We start from the raw sequence: 21,919 nt of genomic DNA on the forward strand, positions 1-21,919 counted from the left end.
GGTAAAGCCACACAATGGGCAGCCTAATTTGATATCAAATTCATCATCCACGAGATTTGAACCTAAGACCTATCTTTTCCAAGTGAAAAGGAATACATATGGTCTGGCTATATTGATCATTACATCAAGTGGCTTTCCATACCATACCAGCACAGCCATAACAAAAATGAAAAGACTTTCAGTAAGAACTCAAGTTTCTCGGCCAGGCCAAATTCTGGTCATATGTCAATTTCAGCTTTCCACATTGTGACTTTTCTCACTTACAAAGCATTCCCACTTTTTTTTTTCCTACCATACCCCACAAAACCTAAATTGTAAGCATTTTTTCAACCCCTAACAAGTTATGTCAATATCAGCCTCAATTTCCCTAATGCTGTCTATTAGAATTAATATTTGAACAACAATACATTCATCATTCAATGAAGCTTCTACAAACCATTTCAAAATAAAGAAAAATTATTTGGAAAAAAAAAACCAACCCAAAAGTCAAGTCTAGCCGTGCAACTTGTGCAACCGCGTCTAGACTCTCTAAAATTTTCCAACATTTCACCATCAAACACCACCACAAGAACAAAATCAAAATTTCCATGAAACTCATCAGCCTTTCCCATTTCCAATTAAATATCGTCGGCCACCACTTTTGCATCTTTTAGCTTCAAAAACATGGCTTCTCCGAAAGAACAAGTCAAGCCTTTAGCCCCAGGAAACTCACACCATCTCCGCAGTGATGAAGAGGAAGTTGGCTCCTTGCACATAAAGCTCGGGCAAAGAAAATACGTACAATGTTGCGGCTGTGTCTCTGCCGTGTTCTTAATCATAGCTGTAACAGCCATAGTCCTCGGATTCACCATGTTTCACGTAAAGGATCCGAAGATCAAGATGAACGAGGTCACATTCCAACGGCTGGAGTTTTCCAACCGAACCCTACGTGCGGATATTAATATAACACTTATTGCGGATGTCTCCATCAAGAACCCTAACGTGGCATCTTTCAAGTATAGCAATGCCACCACTATGGTTTACTACAGTAGGACGGAGGTCGGCGAAGGGAGGACTCCGGCGGGAGTGGCAAAGGCGAGGCGGACGTCGAGGATGAATGTTACGGTGGATATTGTTCGGGGGAAGATCTTGGGCGTGCCGGGGTTCGTGAGCGAGGTGGCTACAGGGGAACTGACCATGACGACTTATACGAGGATTCAGGGTACGGTGAAAGTCGCCACGGTCAAGAAAAATGTAGTGGTTGAATTGAATTGTACCGTACGGTACAATTTTTCAAGTGGGAAGATTCAAAGAAAAGATTGCTAACGGAGGGTTCGTCTTTAATGATTAGGATTCATTTTTGTTGTACTTTTTTCGGCTGAAAATTGGATCAAGTTAATCTTATACCAACAGGATCCACTTCGGATCCTCTTTGTGAGGATCCGGGGAATCCGTGAATCGTATATGTTTATCATACATCGTGCGGTTAGTTTTTGTTAGATACTGTTTGTATTCAATTTTATATAAAAAAAATTTAAAATGATTACTATCCGTACGATATATGATAAATAGACATGGTTCAAAAATCATCAAGATCTTCACAAAAAGGATTGGAGTGGGAATCCGGATTCAATCTTATAGGTGAGTATATATATGTTATACTTTGTAATTTATTAATTCTGTCAAACAGTAATATAGAAACACAAGCTGCAGAAAGAGCAGTCGTATGGAAGTTGTAGCCTTTCCATGATCATTGGCAATCATCAAAAAGAGTTTTATGTTAATTGATAATGACAGAATTTTACATTACATGTTGGTCTAGTTATACGCACCAAATGTACGACAGAAAATATACAAAAGTTTGTCTAATTATACATTACATGTTGGTCTAATTATACGCACCAAGTGTACAGGCCATATTTTTCACGAAAATGTATAAAGTTCGTCTCAAGCAAGGAGGTTGCCTTCGTTTTTCCTCTCATAATACAATAAACTGAAAATATGATTTTAGCCATTCCAACTCAATTTTTTCTTCATATAAAACCCTACATAACATTTTTACTCAAAGAAAACCCAATGACAATGATCTACATAAGCAAATTCATTAATTTGATATTACTTCACACGTTTTACATTTTTCACATGCCTAAAATACCCCTATTACATATTTGATGTAGACAATTAATTGTAAGGAGAGAGTAAATGATTTTGCAACAAGAAAAAAAAAGACATTAATGTTAAAAATTTATTGCATATTAATTTTTTAGAAAGGCTTTGAATTTTCATAAAACTATTCGATTCAGTTTTTTTCACCCTACTCTTGAATACTTTTTAATTTATCCTTTTTTTTATTAATATATTAGAACATTGTATTTCATTATCTACATGCACATTAATTTACCTACAACAATTATACCATGGGTGTAATATAATATCTCTTTTTTACAATGATGCAAAATAATGTTTATACCAACAATAAAACGTGCCTAACATATGTACTAATACATGAAAAATAATTTACCTATATTAAGAAGAAATGTAGTTCGATGCATAGTATTAAAAATACTATGTTACACCCATGTTTATACAACAATAAAACGTGCCTAACATATCTAACAATACATGGAAAATAATTTACCTACAAGTTAGATAAATGTTATTTGGTTGGGTGTAGTATAATTTTTTAATATAATTGGAAAAATTAAATATAACTAGGTGTAGTGTAATTTTTTTTTATATAATTAGAACAAATTAATTTACCTACCTACTATTTGAAATGTTCATTTCTAATGATGCAAAATATTCATTACCTAACTACAAATTAATTCCCAATAATTTACCTACAACAATTATACCATGGGTGTAATGTAATATCCTTCTTTACAATGATACAAAATATTTTACGTACCAACAACAAAATGTGCCTAACATAAGTACTTGTACATGGAAAATAATTTACCTATAACAAAAGAAATGCAGTTTGATGTATAAAATCAACAATATTATGTTCCACTCATGTTTATATACAACAACAAAACGTGTCTAACATATATAACAATACATAGAAAATAATTTACCTACAAGTTAGAGGAATGTTATTCGATTCAAAATATATAATATAGGTGTAGTATTTTTTTTTTTAAATAATTGGAACAAACTAATTTACCTACCAATTAATATGGGTAAAATTGGTACAAAATATATCACGAAAAAAAAACTACTTTTCTAGTTTGACATGGATACGGTTAATGCAAACACTTTTTACATTTTATTTCACTTTTTCTACTACTTTAAATTTGGCATAAATTTAGGAATTTGGAAAAGGGACCATAAAGTATGAGTGGCATGAGTGTAAATAAATTGTATTAATAGGTCAATAGTGTTCCTATATGTTTGCAAATTTTAAATTTGGGCTTAAACTGGATCTTTAAAGATAGATGGGTTTTTATCTAGAAGTAATGAGTTGTAAGGGCCAAAATCTAAAGCACCCTACAATAAACTACTAGTGTATCTCTACTAATTAATAAAACACTCGTTGTCAACCAAAATCCTATAAAATTACCAGTTTAACCCTCTAATTAAAACAGAACATAAATAATAAATATGGGTTAGAAATGTAATTTCACACAACCAAATTTTTCTATTTTTTTTTTTGAAGCCTCACCTATATGTAATCCTAACATATCTCTAATTAAAATAAATAAATAAAAAAATAACAACCACTTTCTACTCCCACATTCTCTATCACTCTCTTCCTCTCTCCTTTTATTTTAAAAACAAAAATAAAAAAATTTCTACACACTTTGTGCGTGCCCATATGCTAGTATTGGAGATTGAAAAAATATTGTCAAGGGCAAACATTTTAGTGCTAATTAAAGAAGGACTAAGGCCCTTTCCCGATCAGTTCCGTGAGGATCTTGCGGATCAATTAATCTTAACCCCACCGTACAAATCCAAGGGTCAAATTTTTATTTTTTTTTAATTTTTTTCACGCTGGGTGGTCTTTTCTCTTTTTATGCTGCTATCTTTTCTTCTCTTTCTCTTTCCCATGCCTGCAAATTCTTGCTCTATATACTCAAATTTCTGCAACTCAACCATAAGGAAGGGGGATGGGAGAGAGAACCTTGAAGAGTGGTGAGAGAGAGATGGCGATTGCTGAGATCGGAAGGCAATTGATTTATTTGGAATCCGATTTCGGTTGGACTTGTTCTCGTATCCTGTAACGAAAAATCACTGATCAGACATAACAATAACTTGCAGTGTTTGGTTGCCGGAAAAATCCAAGAAAACTCAGAATCTCAAACTAGTCATAGAATTTCAAAACTTTGGAAATTTCATTAATTAATTAGCAACGAAACAAAGCATAAGAGGGAAATTGAACAAAGATTATGCCTTCGGAGGCGAGCGGGAGTTGACATGGCAGTGAAGGGAGGGACTTTCAGGGAGACAAAACGAAGAAGGAAGAAATGGACGACGTGATTGTAGGAGAAGACTTTTTTAGCCATTGGATTTGTACCAACGTCTACATTCAATTGATCTGCTACATCCCCATGAGACTGATCCGAAAAGGATCTCAGTCCACTAAACATGGCCTGAAGACTTTTTTTTTTTTTTCTGTCAAAGGCCTGAAGACTTGAATGCTGCCATTTGTTTTTTAGAGAGGTTCCTCGCCGGATCCTTTTTGTGAGAATTATGGGATCCTTCAATCACATTTGTTAATCGTATATCTTGCGGTCAGTTTTTGTCAGGTACTGTTTGTGGATGCAAATTTCTTTTTCTTTGATCTTTGACAAAATTGCACCTACAAAACAAATAACACCTTAGGTCAAGGCCAAGAGTCTTATGCGCCCATGATGAATGTTGGGGGGTGGGGTTTTGGCCGAAGAACCTCCGATGCCAAAGTTAGAATTTTGAGGGAAATTGTTTGGAGAACTTTTTAGAGTTTTTGCTAGAGAATTGGAAGTGAACTTTGAGGAGAATGAAGGGGTTTAAATAGGAGAGTGGCCAGCCTCTTTGGGTGAGAGAGGATCGGCCCCCTAGCTCCCTTTGTGGGCTATGTTCTTGATTTGTGTTTAATTTGGGAGTTATGGAATAATTAGCTAATCAATTAGTCAATTAATAGAATATTTGCCTAATTAATTAGCTAATAAAAGGGGAGAATGAGGTAGAAATTATAAGGCATGGCTGGCCCCCTTGGGAGAGAAGGTGACTGGCCTTATGCGTGTTTTTTGGGAGTAATTGGTGGTTTAATTGGCTATTAATAGATTAATTAGGTAATAAATCTATTAATTAGCCAATTAACATAATTTAAAAGGAATGTTTTGGGAATTACCTTGTAGAAAGGATTTGATGAGGATGGATGAAATAGGCTTTGAATTGTTACCTATTTTGGGCACTTTTGACTTGGTTGAAAGATGATTGCCTGCGGCTCATGCGTAGGAACTTGGATGTGCCTCAAGGGTATTCTTGTCCTTTTTTATCCAAAGATCCACGTGTCACATTGTGATTATTTTTGGTTCTACACTGTTTGTATTCAATTTTAAATAAAAAAAATTTACAATTAATTTCTAATCGCACGATATACGATAAACGATGTGATTGAAGGATCCCTAAAATCCTCATAGAGGGGATCCGGCGAGGATCCTCCTGGTTTGTCTTCGATAAACTGGTAAGTGTGGACCATTTTTTGCCTAACTTTTGACAAGTTTGACTCCTATATATCTATACTATGATATATATGATCATCTAGAATTTTGACTCGCAATCCCAAATAACATTTATAAATAATTCAGTGGTTAAATAGGCCACATGAATTATGCCACTACTTCAACTCTCACTTACGTCCAAGAAGGTACAATGAATACATTTTGAAATTTGGTCATAAAAATGATCAACTAAATTGTAGTTGTGTTGTCTTTAAGTTATTGTTGTGTCGTTGTTAGATGATCAATATGTTATTGTTACTGGAAAAAAATGATCATTTCTGCAAACTAAAAATAAAAAATATATATGTTTATTGTCGCTAATTCTCCAAATTTTTAGTGTATTTTTCTGTGAAAGCAGTCACACCCCACAGGGATAGAGCAAATGAAGGCTCACTAGGGGCAGTTGCCCCCACTCAAGTAATTCGTGGTTAAGTTGCATACTACAATTATATATACACGTATTATCTTTGAAGAAATATGTGTCTAACATCAAGCATACATTCATACTACTTCTACACTATATCAAATATAATAGAGCAAAAATGCTTTTATTCTACCATTCAAACCAAAAAACCTCTCTCCTGCCTCTCATGTTTAATATTTTTTCACCACTACATTGAAAATTTTGTAACCTTAAAATTGTGATACATAGTCATCTGAAATCATCATATTATCATATTGGGTATACGTCATACTATAATAAGGTTTTCTTAGTTGTTTTTCAGGTTGCTCCTAAAACACCACTAGAAGAAATTTCTAACTCCGTCCCTAAAACACTACACGCAGCTATTCCATGCAAGATTGGAATTCCACCAGAAAATTTTACTGCAACATTAATAAACGCTTTGGTTGGTGTTTAATTTCATCTAAGAATGGAAAAGCACCAAATTTGCAAGAAGCTTATAATTTATTTGGTTAAAAGAATTCAGGTTTACACATGAGGTCTTGTGTTCTACTACTTTCAATATGGTATAAAAAATCTTACAAGAGACTTTGAGCTCTTATAGTTAAAAGCATTCAGCTATGCAAAGTCATTAATGAGGTTGAAATAGTAGTTTGACGAGTGTTCGTAACAATTCTTTTTTAAAAAAAAAATTCAACACATTTAAAGTGTTTCATGCAATCTTTGGTTAATATCCAATGAAAGTTAATACTAGCTAGTCAAATTAACCATACGACACAAAGTGACTTCAGATGTGCAAAGTAAGACCTTGTAATAATGGGTGAGACCAAAACAAGTTGTACAAACTTACAAATGTGCACAAGTCACTACCTGAAAATTGGGAAAACCATCAAACATTATTGTAAATTTGTGCAAGGAAAAAAAAATTCAAAGAACGTCAGCTACAAACAATTTTACTCAAAGGATGGGACAATAATTATACCACGTCAGATTGAAGTTCATATGTGTTGTACGGTCACCTTGGTTTAAAAGGCTTGTTGCATAAAACTCTCTCCCACTCTGTTAGAAAACCACCCTAAACTTTTTCCTTTTCCAGCCGCTAACCTCTCCCTTTGGTTGGGGTCGGTGGCAACCAAAATATTTCAGCATGCTTTTCTCTTTCCCCAGGCCTTTCTTTTTATGTAAAACTAACCAAAACCCCCCAAAAACTTTCATTTTAACCATAAGGACAAAACATTTCAATAATATCCAAAATGGGCATGTAAAAGAAGACAAGGGAGAGAGTATTTTAAGAGAGAAAACATTTCAGGGATATCACATGCAAAATATTGTGCACCAGGAGACAAATCATGCAGCAGATTCACATGCAAAAGAAAATGTGGCAAACACTGCAACAACCAAGACAACATGGATTCACATGCAAAAGAAAATGTGGCAAACATTGCAGTAACCAAGACAACATAAATTCACGTGACATGACAGATAGCTTTCAGAAACAGTGTGTTGTCACTATTCAAAAAGTTGTAAATATTTGAACGTTATTCTACTCTAGGATTTGTATATAAGGGAGCTTTTTTTCCCATACAGACCACCACTATCTCAACCAATCTTAATTTCTTCTATGGGCTCATTAGCCTCTTGTTCTATGGGTTCAATAACCTCTTTTTGTTTATTCTTATGCTGATAAATTTCTAAACCTATTTTCAATTCTCTTTTTAAGGTGTCACTTGCCTTTTGCTACATTCTAAGATATTAGAGTTCTTGGTTCATTTTGGTAAACTTACCAAGTAATGACTCAAGGTCCCTAGAGTTGACTTGAAGGTTGTGCTCAAGAGAATGAATATACTGCTAGTTTTGGTGGAAATTAAAATTAAAGTTATCAAACTCTTGTTCCAAGACTCTAATTAATTTTTCATGACCTAACCTCATGCTTGGCTGCTTAATTTGGATATTCCAAAGATTATCTAAGAGAACCTACTACCTATCAGAAAGCCCTGGTACCCTTGACCTGTATCTCAGAGTTGGATTTCTGATACCTTCAACAATATTTCCATTAAAGTTGAACGTAGGTACTGGTGGTGATGCTGGTCTGCTCATGCTATTTTGAAATCCACTGAATGGTGGAGGTTGATTTTGCATCATCATCCCATTGAAAGAAACTCTTCTGCCTTGCGGCCTTGTGCTATTTGCTGATGATGGTCCACGATATTCCATACCTGTTCAACAAATTAATCTTGATAATATATCAGCTAATGTATTGTCATTACCTTTTATATGTTCAAAAATTGGTTTAAAACCATTTCCTGTAATTGAATCAACAAAATTAACCCATCTTCGGGCTGCCTGTTTATTAGCATGTATCTTGTTATAATGAAAAACTATATTTTGACAATTTGTTCTAATCGTAAATACTTCATTATGTAAAAATAAAGAAAATGTGCTTCAAGTGAATTAATTATCCCTAAAATTTCTAAATCTGTTGATGGTAATCTTGACTGTACATCGCAAAACCTTCCTGAGGAATATCTACAAACTTGTTCATCAGACTTTGGAGACTCCATATGTTTTTTTGGGTATAGTATATATGCTCATCCTAATGATGAAACATCTGTTTAAATTATCTTGTAACTATCATCTAATGGTAATGTTAATGGCTTAAGTTTAGTAATTTCTTCTTTTAATTTTTGAACTAATTTAATATCTTCACTATTAAAATATTTTTGTCCTGTTTTGCTAGTTTTACTATGTATATTGCTATTTTTCTTCCTAAATCAGGGATAAAATTTCTTGCATAATTTAGCAATCCTAAAAATGTTTGTAACTATTTCTTATATTCTAATTTGTCTAGAAATTCTAACACCTTTTTATCTATATGATCTTGTAATTGTATTGTACCTGACTTGATATACATTCCTAAAAATTCTAGAAGTTAATTCATCAGAATCACAAGAAAAAACTGAAATATTAGGAAATATTGTTCATATTATAGAAAAACCAAAAAATAGTTCTTTAATTACCATAAATTGTGAAATAGAATTAGCAAAAGAACATAAGATACAAACAATAGATATGATAGATACAGGGAGTACAAAGAGTGTCATAAGAGAAGAGTTAGTACCAGAAAAATATAAACAAAAATTAGCAAAACCAGTGAGAATAACACAATTTGATGAGAGACCAGTTTACTTAATACATTGCATGAACGGCTAAGGACTCGTCTGCAGATGTAGTTCGCTGGTAGATAGTGCTGGTACCAGCTTGTAGCGTTGGCAGCGGTCGTATTTATGTACTAACTCCTTAGCATCTTGGTGCATGGTAGTCCAGTAGTAGCTTGCGTTAATAGCCTTTTGTGCTAAGGATCAACTTCCAGAATGGTTTCCACATACGCCTTCATGATTAAGCTAAGAACCTTCAAGTCATCGAGAGGTGCTAGGCAATGGAGATATGGTCTGGTGTAGGATCTTCGGACGAGAATGCCATTCCACATGTAGTAGCGTGCCGCCTTGATTTGGAGTTTCCTAGACTCCAATCTTTATGTGGGAAGTACGTCGTTGACAGGTAGTCTAGAATAGAACTTTGCCAGTTGGGAGTTATACTAACTTGTGACACTTTGGCTGTCGGTTCCGCCTCTATGCTTGATTTGTTTAGATAATCCACCGAGATTGAGCGTTTAAGTTGATGGCCTAGGGTGGAGCCGAAGCCGACTAGCGCATCCACATGGGCGTCATCTGCCCGTGGAACTTGAGTGAAAGTGTAAGTCGGAAATGCCTTAAGCTGCTTGCGTACTTTCTCTAGGTATTGGGTCATCCTCAGATGTTTTGCAATGTACTCCCCAGTAGCTGGCTAGTGATTAGTTGGGAATCGGAATAAATTACAAGCTTCTTCACCGCCAAGTCTTTTGCCATTCGGAGGATTGCCAATAGGGCCTCGTACTCTGCTTTATTATTGGATGCTTTAAAGCCTAGAGTGATCACTTGCTTGAGCATTGAGCTGTCTAAGGTGATAAGAACCACGCCTGCTTCTAAGCCTTTATAGTTGGATGCTCTGTTGACATGCAAATGACAGAAGTCTCCATTGGATGGAGCAGGCGCGGCTAAGGTGTGCTCAGTTGTTTCTGGGGCATCGTTGGGCTGCTCTGTTGCGTCATCTAAGCTAAACGTGAATTCTGCTATGAAGTCTGCCAAGGCTTGGGCCTTTATTTTCGTGCAAGGTCGGAAAACTAAACCATATTGGCCAAGTTCCAACGCTTACTTCATCACTCGTTGAGAAGCGTTCGGACCATGTAAGATTGATGGTAAAGGATATTGAGTCATGATAATGACTGTATGAGTTTGAAAGTATGGTCTGAGCTTCCGAGCCGCAACAACTAGCACCAAAATTAATTTTTTTGATCTTCGGATATCTTCTGTCCGCATCTAGAAGAGCTTTAGAAGTATAGAATACTAGCAATTAGGCCCTCAACTCTTCTTGTATGAGGGCAAAACTTACTGCTTCTTCAGAGACTACCTGGTAGATGAATAAATCCTCCACTGCCTTCAGCTTAGATAGTAAGGGAAGTGATGTGAGAAACTTCTTTAGGTCTTGGAAGGATTTTTCACACTCTTTATCCATTTATCTCGTTGTGCCTTCTTGATAGCCTTGAAAAGGGGCTTGCATCGATCAGTGGACCGTGAGAGAAAGTAGTTAAGGGCAGCTACTCGTTCGATCAAGCTTTGGATCTCCTTCAAGGTAGTTAGAGACTTCGTATCTGGGATTGCTTGGATTTGCTTGGGATGTGCTTCAATTCTTCGTTGGGTTACTAAATACCCTAGGAATCGGCCTGAAGATACCTCAAATGTGCATTTGGTGGGTTTAAGCTTCATCTTGTACTTTCTAAGGATGTTGAAAGTTTCTGCCAAGTTGCAGATATGATCTGATAGTTGCTTGCCCTTTACCATTATGTCGTCGACATAGACCTCCATGGTTACCCTAATTTGCTTCTTGAACATCATGTTTACTAACTTTTGGTAAGTGGCGCCAGCGTTCTTGAGGCCAAAGGGCATGACCTTGTAACAGTCGGTGCCTCGCTCGATTACGAACGCGGTTTTCTCCTTAATGGGCTCGTACATGGCTATTTGGTTGTAGCATGAGTACGCGTCCAAGAAACTGAGTAGCTGGTTGCCAGAAGTTGAATCTACCAATAAATCGATCTGAGTGACAGGATAAGGATCTTTTGGGCATGCTTGGTTGAGGTCAGTGTAATCTACGCAAACCTTCAATTTGCCTTTCTCTTTTTTCATGACTAGCACGACGTTAGCAAGTCACGTTTGGCAACGGGATTGACGTGCAGCTTGTGGCAGGCTACTTCATGATTGATACCGAACATGTCAGAAAGTGACCATGCAAAAACATCTTGGTTTTCCCTAAGGAAAGCTGTGAGTTCTTCCTTCTCGGCTGGGTTTAGACATGAACCGATTCTAGCTGTCCTTTCCGGCTATTGGGGATCAAGAATGATGTCCTCAGCGTCCTTTTCGGGTTTCCATCCTATCTCGTCTGTTTGGGCGTCATCTTCTCGATCAGTTTGCTGTAATTGTTATTTGGTAGCTTCTTCATCCCTTTGGATCTTGGTAGCCTTTATGGGAGTAAAGGTCTTCTTTTTTTATTCCTTTAATACTTGCACAGTGCATCATTGGGACGCGTCCTGGTCAAACTTGATCTCTCCTACTCCTCTTCCCGGGATGCGGAATCAGATTTTTTGGTACTTGATGGAAGTGATGGCATCCAACTTGATCAACCAAGGTTTCCCAAGAATTCCATTATAGGGAGATGGGTCGCTCACAATCGTGAATGTCTGCTTTGAGACAACAAGAGATGTTTTCACGTCAAGTGTGATATGGTCGATGGCAGTTAAGGTATGCCCGTTAAATTCGGTGAGTACCTCTGCTTTGCGTATGATTGTGCTTTCCAGGCCCATCTTCTGAATGATTGAAAGTTGAAGTAGGTTGACTGTACTTCCATTCTCGACCATCATTCTATCGACTATAGCATGAGTTAATTGGACAGATACCACTAGTGCGTCGTCGTGTTAAAAGTTAACGCTTTCTGCATCCTGCTCCGTGAAGCCAATGATGGGTCTAGGTTGGATGTCGACTGCTTAGACCTGTGAGACTAGTAAAGCTCGCTGAATCTTCCTTTTTTTTTTTGAATTGATGGTAGCCCCTAAGTGCTCGGATTCGGCGAAGATGCCATTAATTTGAATCATCTTGGTTGGCAGCTCCTCATCGTTGTCTGTTTTTCTTCTAGGCTGCACAGCTGGCTTGTCTAATTATCTGTCAACCTTGCCTTCTTTCATGAGCTTTTCTAGGCAGTTTTTCCAAGTGTAACAGTCATCAGTTGTGTAATCGGGACCTCGATGGAATTCGCAATACTTGGTGTGATCCAACTTGGAAGTATCCCTCTTTGATTGTTTCGGCAGTTTGAACCATGGCTCGTTCTTGATGTTGCGAAGGATTTGGTGGATCATAATTGAGAACTTAGAATAGTTCTTAGTCGTCAGGCTTTCTTTGTTCGTGGGCCGGTCCCTACGCTTGGCCTCCTACCTCCTTTTGTTGGAATGTTTCCCATCCTCCTTCCTTTGAGCCACTACCGACTCTTTTCGAGACTACTCGGGTGTCTTCTCTGCTTGCCGAGCTTCATCCCAAAGTGCATGCTTCTCTACTAGAGCAAATAAGTCTGCTAGAGTTAAATCTTCTTTCATGATCATTTTTTCGAACAGTGGGTGGTCGGCTAGAAGTCCTTTTTGGAAAGCTACACTTGCTATCGAGTCGTCGTATTTGACGATCTTCACCTTCTCTACTTTAAACCTCTTCATGTAGTCGCGGAGCGACTCCTTTGGGTTCTTCTTCACGTTGAGCAAGTGGTCAAACTTTTTCTTCATTGAGTGGTATGATAAGTATTCTTTGGTGAAAACCATGGAAAGATCGTCAAAACTTCAAATGGATCATGGTGGCAAGGTGTGAAACCAATCTTGCGCCTCTCCTTGTAAAGTAGTGGAGAAGATTTTGCACATAAGGGCATCGTTGCTTTGATAAAAGATCATCGTGCCTCAATAGTGCTTCGAGTGCCTCTCCGGATCTCCATCTCCTTTTAAACATGTAAAATATGGCATGCTAAACTTACGTGGAGGCTCTGCCTGCTCGATCTCGTCCGTGAAGGGTGACGTGCTTATGTTGGTCATATCCCGCCGTAGTGCTTCATCGTCCATTTTGTTGCGTTGGAATCACATAACCATTCGTTGAGGAGTCTTTCTACCTCTTATTGGATTTACCTTTGTTGGGGTAGTGGAGCTCTTAGCTGCCCCTGGTCTTAACCTGCTGGTCTGGACTGCTCTTCTATGTTCTCGACTCATCTACGCAGCGGTAGCAGGGCATGTGGTCCACTCTTGACCGGCGAGAGAATTCTTTGCAGACTACCGGTTAAACTTGAGCCGAATTGAATGACTGCTTCTTTCCATCCATCGTGCTGCCTACTTCGATGTGACGTGGATGATACTCCTTGTGGGCTAACCCGTGAATGAACGATTCACCTGGAAAGCAACTCATCTTAATTATCAGAGTATGGCCCCAACCACAAGTGTATGCTCATCTGTGGGCCTAGTCAAGAGTGCATGCTCCTCTGCGCACTTAGACAAAAGTATACGCTATCTCGGGGGCCCAATCGGGAATGTATGTTGCCCGAACACTCGGCTCGTGGTTGTCAAATGGCTGTTTGCCAGAGCGCTGCTGGAGAGGCTCTTCGTCTACCCTTGTCTTAGTGTGGGACACCTCATCTAGGGCATGCTAGATCTTTGTGCGTTGTAGAAGTTGATTCACCAAGGTCGTTTGTTGTGCAAGGGTGCTCGTCAACTCTATGACTTGACGGGACAAGTGTTGTTCGCCATTTGGATTGGAAGTGCTTGGAAGGAATATGCCTCCTTGAGCAATGGAAGGGTGGTAGACTCTGAAGGAAATTTTGTGAAAAACATGTTCATTTAAGCAACATTTATAGCATGCAATTAATAAATTAAAGGCGGAATCATGCTTGCATGCACTCAAAAACAAAACATTACCCATGAAATTTAAAGCCTAGTAGTTAGGTGAACCAAGACTCAACTCAAATCAAAGTAAGTTGAGAAATTTATACCTTTGTATATTCCTCTTTGCATAAGCAAGGGCTAATCACCCAAAGAGAGGGCATTCATTCCTTGCTTCTTAGATCCATGGATTTGGATGGAAGAATATGTTTCTCCAAGTCTCCACACCAAGGTAAGATGTGAAGAAGAGATGAGTGACCTTGGAGGAGAAAGATTACTAGCTAATCCCTCCAAGGGTGGCCGGCCTCTTTAGAGAGAAATGAGAGCTTTGTGTTCTCTCCAATTTCCTCAAAAAACCCTAAATGAATTTTGGCTATAAAGTCATATTTATACCTTTATTCATTGGAGTGGCAAACTTGTAATTAAAGCAAGTTCACTACCCTTCCTCTAAATGGCCGGCCTTAGGGTATTATTGGGCTATTTGGGCCTTTGTGAATCATTATTCATTAAGTTGTCATACAACTTAAGTCAATGGACTTGACGTTCAAAGCCCATTGGGCCTTTAAGGTCCAATACTATCCCGAGGTCTTTAACGAACTTATTCGTTTGATTAATTAACATATTAATTAATCCTTACCATAAATAATTAAACCATTTAATTATTCTTACTCATCTCCGTTGTTTCTTCAATCTCTACCTTACACGGTGTACGATCCATTAGGTTCCTTTTAGCGAGGCAGTGGGCGATTAGAACTCTTTCAAATCGATTGTGAATTGAAACTTACTTTCAATTCTCCCTTTAGTGTTTTACACGTTTAGGGCTTCCACAAACCATGAGTGACACCTAGCAGTATGTCATGGTTACCCAAGCTAATCAGAAGAGGTGGAGAACCTATTCAGTTTAGGATTACAATGCAATACGGTCTTTCTCTAATACAATACTCTTGATCACATTGTTTGGTTTGATAGTTTATTCATGTCTACTATCCAATGTGATTCATTTACTTATATGATTACTTTGAATATGATTTGGAACGACTTCCTAAATCTCATTCATACTCTGGCCAGAGATTCTTAATCATATCATAGAGTATTCTCCCTTAAACGGTTTGAAGGTTAGAGATCCCTTGTTGCGCATTCACTTGCCTCCATGGCTAAGTGGTTTAACCCCAACTATGTCGTGGACACCCGCGAATGGAGTGACTTTGACATAATCAAAGATCAAGGACCTAACCACAAGACAACTATGATGCCTCAGGTCAAATGACTACTTTGCATTATCCCAACCATGAGTTCTCATGTGACATGAGTATGAGAACTCCTCGTTGATCATGTTCAGTGGACTCATTTGTTATTGAGCACCTACATGCTTATCTTGGTGTCAATCACACCAATGACTCGAGACCAGTCACTCTCACTAAGAGAAGACATAGCACATACTGATCTTAACGGACTGTCAATGCCTAATTGGCAATCCTATGATCACGAACGTTTAGGATATGTATACGAAAGAGAATGGTCTCATAAATCTAACTTGTTTAAATTACATTCTTCTAATTACATATTCCTTGGACTTATCGTTTAAGCATATAACATTTATATGAGACGGCTTAAAACAATAATCTATGCCCGTAAAGTATCATCATGTGAAATGTCCGTAAAGTATCATCATATGATTGGTTTTAGGGCACATTTCCAACAGACTCCAGGCACGAGAATTGAGTTGGGAAATGTCAAAATCGTGGAGAAATATGGTGAAAATGCCTTTGGCTCAATGGTAGATCCGGATAGTTGAGATAGACTTAGGCCAACTTGTATGGCCCCAACCACGAGTGTATTCTCATCTGTGGGCCTAGTCGAGACTGCACGCTCCTCTGCACACTTAGACAAAAGTATACGCTATCTCGAGGGCCCAATCGGGAATGTATGTTGCCCGAACACTCGGCTCGTGGTTGGTCAAATGGCTGCTTGCCAGAGTGCTGCTGGAGAGGCTCTTCGTCTACCCTTGTCTTAGTGTGGGACACCTCATCTAGGGCACGCTGGATCTCAGTGCGTTGTAGAAATTGATCCACCAAGGTCGTTTGTTGTGCAAGGGTGCTCGTCAACTCTATGACTTGACAGGACAAGTGTTGTTCGCCATTTGGATTGGAAGTGCTTAGAAGGAATATGCCTCATTAAGTAATGGAAGTGTGGTAGACTCCAGGAACGAGAATTGAGTTGGGAAATGTCAAATTCATGGAGAAAAATAGTGAAAATGCCTTTGGCTCAATGGTAGATCTGGATAGTTGAGATAGACTTAGGCCAACTTGAGCTGCTTGGGAAGCCACGGCAGCAGGCTGGGTTATAGAAGCAGGCTGAGTCATGGAAGCAGGCTGGGTCGTGGGAGCAGGCTTGGTCGTGAAAGCAGGCTTGGCCACGAGAGTAGGCTGCTCAGTGTGTGATGCATGCGAGTGCGAGACTTAGATTGTGGCTTTGGTGTCATGGGCCTTAGATGGCACATCTTGGGCTTGGGCCTGTGCAAGCTTGGATGCCACAGCCCGGGCCGTGGTAGCGGTGCCATAAACCTCGTCGTGGGTAGTGGTGACCATGGTGGCCATTGCTCCTATGATTAGATTTAGCCTCGTGGATCACCGTGGTTCCATTTCTTGAATATTGGAATTTTCACTTGTGGAATATTCTAAATTTCTAGCCATTGTATTTCTCTTTTACGTTTTATCGAAGAATCTTTGGAAATAAAAATTTTAATAAGAAGAACGTACGAAAAATCTACAAATGGACAAGAAAATAGAAAAACCTTTTGACTAGGAGTCTTCTACCAGTATGTGACTCTTCCCTCAATGAAAGCACCAATTTGTGGATGCAAATTTCTTCCTCCTTGGTCTTGGACAAAATTGCACCTACAAAACAATTAACACCTTTGGTTATGGCCAAAAACCTCACGTGCCCACGATGAATAAGGTGGGGGGGCTTTGGCTGAAGAATTTTTTATGCCTAAGTTAGAATTTAGAGAGAAAAGTGTATGGAAAGTTTTTTGGGAGTTTTGCAAGAGTGTTGGAACTTTGGTTTTTTAAAGAAAATAAGGTTGAATATATAGAGCATGGCCGGTCCCCTTAGGAGAGAGGGTGGCCGGCCTCTTGTCTATTTTTTTGGGTGTAATTGGTTATTTAATTGGCAATTAATTGATTAAGTAGGTAATAAATCCATTAATTAGCCAATTAACATAATTTAAAATGAATGTTTTGGAGGTTATGGAATAATTAACTTGTGGAGAATATAGGGTGAGGATGGATTTAATAATTTTGAATTTGTTACCTATTTTGGGCATTTTTGACTTGGTTGAGGGATGATTGCCCGCTGCTCGCATGTAGGAATCCCCGATATGCCTCAATGGTATTTTTATCCTCTTTTATCCAAAATCCACGTGTCGCCTCTCGATTATTTTTGACTCCACAACTATGATTGACTTTTCTTCTTCTATTTTGATAGGTCGGACTATTCTTACACTGTGCTAAAATTCATGCACGTAAGTAACTAGCTAGCTAGAAAGGTTATGTACAGTAATAGAAGTACTTCTTGGGACTTCTGCTTGCAATCACTAATCAAGCAAGAAGATTGATATCTTGTATCTTTATAGGAAGACTAATTTACATGAAACGGGTTCACTGTTACTTGTCGTCTTGTATTTAATAATTCATCGTCAAGTGTAAATTTTTATCTACATGGCTTGTATTATTAGATTGAGCCGCCATGTAACAGTGACTTGTTCCTTGTAAGTTGCTGAGTATTATCTAATGGATATAGTATTTCACTGGAGTCTGTTTGTATTCATCTTCAACTAAGCAAATGACTAAATTTTGCATTAGTTATATTTGATAATACAGTGGTAATTGATCCCACCAAAAATTCAAATTTTAACCCTTCTATTGAAGTCTGTTAAGATTCAAACCTAAAATTACTATTTATGTCAACTCTCCGTTAACCTATTGAGCCTTTATAATCAAAGGGAAAAAAAAATCATTCATCCAAGGCCATGAACCTTTCCTCCATACTTCGATTCCATTCAAAGATATTTTGTAAAGGGGTGGAATAGGCCAAACTAGGGTTGGTTCGGTATGGGATACCGAACCAAAAACCATGTTCTGATTCCCAAATCGAAGATTTCGGGAATCTCAATTTCAAGACCGATCCCAAACCAAATTTTCGGGAATCCCAAATTTCGGGAATCCTGAAATAGTTTCGGGATTTCGAGACAAATCAGGAATCACGAAATAGTAACTAATGTATACTGACCAATGCATAAATTGCCTTAAGATCTGCTAAACTAAAGTAACAAAATGACAAAGCTATCTAGATTACAGACTAGAAACAAAGCTATAGTTGCTGACCTTATGCCAAATCCCTCGAGCTCTTTTTCAATTAGACCCAATAACTTTATAAAACCTGAATTGGTAGCAAATGATGCAATAACTTCCAGACTAAATATTATGGAAGTCACTTACTAACAAGAAAAGCTCTTCAGCCCCATTAAAAAGAAAAATAACAGGTCGAGGAAGAACCCATCCAGAATCCACCATTAGCCTTGCTATTTCCAGCATTGATGCTGCAAAAGATTAGAAAAATAAAGAAAGTGACATGAACATGCAAGAAATGGTTAAAATCAAGTGAAAGTTTGTTTCCACACACCTACACATGAACCACAATCAGCAGCACCTGGGGAAGCAAGTGGACTGTCAAAATGTCTTTAACAAAACTGATGGTTCATTGTCTTGTGAATATATTGACGATATCCTTCCATTGAATACAACTTAATGTGAAGTGAAATTTACTAAACTGCTGCAAGATGAAAACATCAATGCCACTGCATTACTCATAACATTCTTAAAACTTTGACCAAAACAATAGATACTTATAGCGACGGCAATAAGTAGTGACAAAACTGAGACCAGCAGCATATTGACAAGAAATTTTTTTTTTTTTTGTCAAATATTGACAACAAATTAAAGTAATCGAAATATGTGTATACTTTACCTCATCACAATATTTGTGTGGTTTCTGTAACCAAGAGAAACAATCTTTTATCTCAATTCTGCAAGTATAAAAATTTAGGCACCATTGCCACACAAAACTCGGATAAACAATGAATAAATAAATAAAAGAAACAATCTTTATAGTGTATTACAGACCTAACATTGGACCCAGCTCATTCCTTTATCATTTCCAACTGCCCCGTAATGTACCGAGCAGCTTCGGTCAAGCCAGGACACCCTTCCTATCAACAAATTAGGAAATTTCAAATAAGTACCTCAACCCAAAACTTGTCCCCAATCTCTCCAATAGAGATTACAATGGCGAATTCAAATCAAACCCAAAAAAAAGAAGAAATTGTTTTTCTTTTCAATTTGGACAAAAATGGAGGAAAAACAGTGAGGGCATTGAAAAATGAGCTCACTTGGCGGCCGTCGATCCTATGGGCCAACACTCGAACGTCCTCGACGACTTTGGCTTCGGAGAATCGATCGAGATGGGCGTCGATGTTGAGCAAGGATGACTGGATGAGAGAGCAAGGTGAGCGGTGAAGTGAGGTGAGGTCGAGAGAGAGTGAGTGAGCGACTGGGTGAAATTGTCCAGACTCCTGGCTTTCTGCGAAACAAATCCTAATTTTAAATAATAAAAAAATAATTACAAATAGAGCTACTGTCAAATTTGACATCAACTCTTTTTGCTGCCATTTCATGTCATGTCATATAAGAATTGGCACTTCAGTTGAAAAACACTTACGTTGTCTTTTATTATTGTTATTGCTTATGTGATATTTTGACATAAAGAATCTAATATCTAGCCAAAAACGACAAAAAGGCTTCGCCTTAAAGCTAAGAGGTAGAAGCAGATAAAACAATTTAGGTAGCACTTTTGTGGGTCTGACGACCATCTGCCAAAAGAAGACAAATTCAATCTTCACAAGTTATTTCAACAAATTACATATTTAGGGATGAGGATTCTCGTTGATCTTCTTGGTGAGGATTTGAAATTACATATTTAGGGATGAGGAATCGCTTTGATCTTCTTGGTGAGGATTTGAAATTACATATTTAGGGATGACGATTAACTTCGATCTTCTTTATGAGGATTTTAAGAAATAATTTATCTTAGCTATTCATTCACATCGTGTTGCCACTTTTTATTAGTCATTATGCAGCTAGAAATTATTTTGAATTTTTTATTTAAAAATGAACTCAAATGATATTTAACAAAAACTAATTGTATGGTATAAATGAACAGTACCGATGAATTGATTCATAGGATTCTTACAAAGAGAATACAAATAGAATCCTGCTGAATACCATCAACGTCAGCAGAACTTCATGAATTCCCATACGCTATTAGGACCAAAATGTAATCCCATGATAAAATCATAAGCACCAAAATGTAATCCCATTATAAAATGGTGGGACAAATTCAATCACTAGAAGATCATCCACTTAGTCCTCTCTAAATTTCCCGTCATTCAAGCTCAAGTTCAAGCCATTCCGGTGTAACCAGTCCAACAAAAAATGGCATTGCCAACAGCTCCAGAACAATCCCTATTAAACATTAGTCACTCTTCATCTCTCAAATGCACTTCTAAGTCATCTACGTCGAGTTCGAAAAGAAGGAAAAATCATCCCAGCTCAAGGACCTTGCCCAAAAATTACTTGCAGAAGCAGCCATGCTCCATACTGAAGACCCAGACTCCTCTGAATCTTTAAATGCATCCTCTCAACAACCCGCCAGCACGCAAAAAGCCAAATGGGCAGATTACCAGAATTCCCAAGATCCGTTTGAATTGTATAATTCAAATATGTAATAATTTGTAATCATCTCAAATTTTTACCCATGTAAATTCTATAGTGTCAACCATGTGACCCCTTCAGAAAGATAGCATCTGCAATAGCAGCAATCATTCAGACAAGTCATTATTCATGAATAGTAAAACCACTTTTACTATTCATCCATCATTTCAGAAGAAGTTGCGTGATTCCACAATAAAAGAAAAATTATTCCTCCAGCTTTTATAGCTCATAGTAGAGACAGCCGAGATTCCTGCTTGAGCTTCAATGATTCATCCAACCATCTCTAGCCTATATCATCACAATTCAGAACCCATACTGGGGAGGCTGAAACTTCTGCGTATTCTCATACAACAGAACAAAAGACAACATTCAACACTCACCATCTCAGTTCAAATTTGTAAACACTTAAACACATTTAATTATCATGTCAAGGATGCCTGTGAGCTCCATCTCCATATTCATCCACTGTAATTGCCAGTAGGCAAATTGTAAGTCTTTAATTCAAAGTTTAATAAACTTATTTTCAAAACATATTCCTATCATTAATTTTAATTCATTATTTTCATTATGAAGAATATTTTCATAACTACTGATTTTGAATGGCATAAGTGTCTTGCTCCTATTCAGTTCATTGATATATCAAATTCAAGGTAAATACCGACCAATCATTCATTATCTTCTTCCTGTCTATTTATAATATTTGGTATGATATATGCACTCCCAATGATCATCATGACTGTAGTCTTGATTGTTGTTCTCATAATTTCTACCATCATCAGTAGATAGTTGCTCTGCACCCATTTAGTATCAGAGCCAAGTGAGTGGGAATTGCATTAGCATCTTCTTAATCTGCAAGTCAGGTTCATTTTCAGTCTTCCAATTTACAGTCTATCTTATCTGTTAATCTTCTACGTATGTTTGTTCAACTCCCCAACCAAACAGTAAGGCGTGT

At 37.6% G+C, this 21,919-nt stretch overlaps 1 protein-coding gene and 1 long non-coding RNA gene across 6 annotated transcripts; one reads left to right on the plus strand and one right to left on the minus strand.

Annotated features, from left to right (window-relative positions):
- Positions 1–514: 514 nt before the first annotated feature.
- Positions 515–1,539, plus strand: LOC126598675 (late embryogenesis abundant protein At1g64065-like). The gene has a single exon (XM_050265035.1). It carries the CDS (start codon positions 664–666, stop codon positions 1,303–1,305), a length of 642 nt encoding a protein of 213 aa, XP_050120992.1. The 5' UTR covers positions 515–663; the 3' UTR covers positions 1,306–1,539.
- Positions 1,540–18,398: 16,859 nt separating this feature from the next.
- LOC126598819 (uncharacterized) lies at positions 18,399–19,774 on the minus strand. 5 transcript variants are annotated; one of them, XR_007614980.1, is made up of 5 exons: positions 19,587–19,774; positions 19,321–19,406; positions 19,166–19,223; positions 18,821–18,925; positions 18,399–18,737 (listed from the first exon to the last, which is right to left on the minus strand). It is a non-coding gene; the product is annotated as an uncharacterized LOC126598819 (long non-coding RNA). The 5 variants fall into 5 exon arrangements; XR_007614981.1 differs by having other exon boundaries at positions 18,821–18,967; XR_007614979.1 differs by having other exon boundaries at positions 18,821–18,970.
- Between the last annotated feature and the right edge of the window lie 2,145 nt (positions 19,775–21,919).

The sequence above is a fragment of the Malus sylvestris genome, chromosome 14, assembly GCF_916048215.2.
Source record: "Malus sylvestris chromosome 14, drMalSylv7.2, whole genome shotgun sequence".
In the NCBI taxonomy this organism is placed as follows: domain Eukaryota; kingdom Viridiplantae; phylum Streptophyta; class Magnoliopsida; order Rosales; family Rosaceae; genus Malus; species Malus sylvestris.

Coding starts and splice junctions, on each gene's coding strand:
- LOC126598675 (XM_050265035.1), top strand. CDS start 664: ATGGCTTCTCCGAAAGAACAAGTCAAGCCTTTAGCCCCAGGAAACTCA.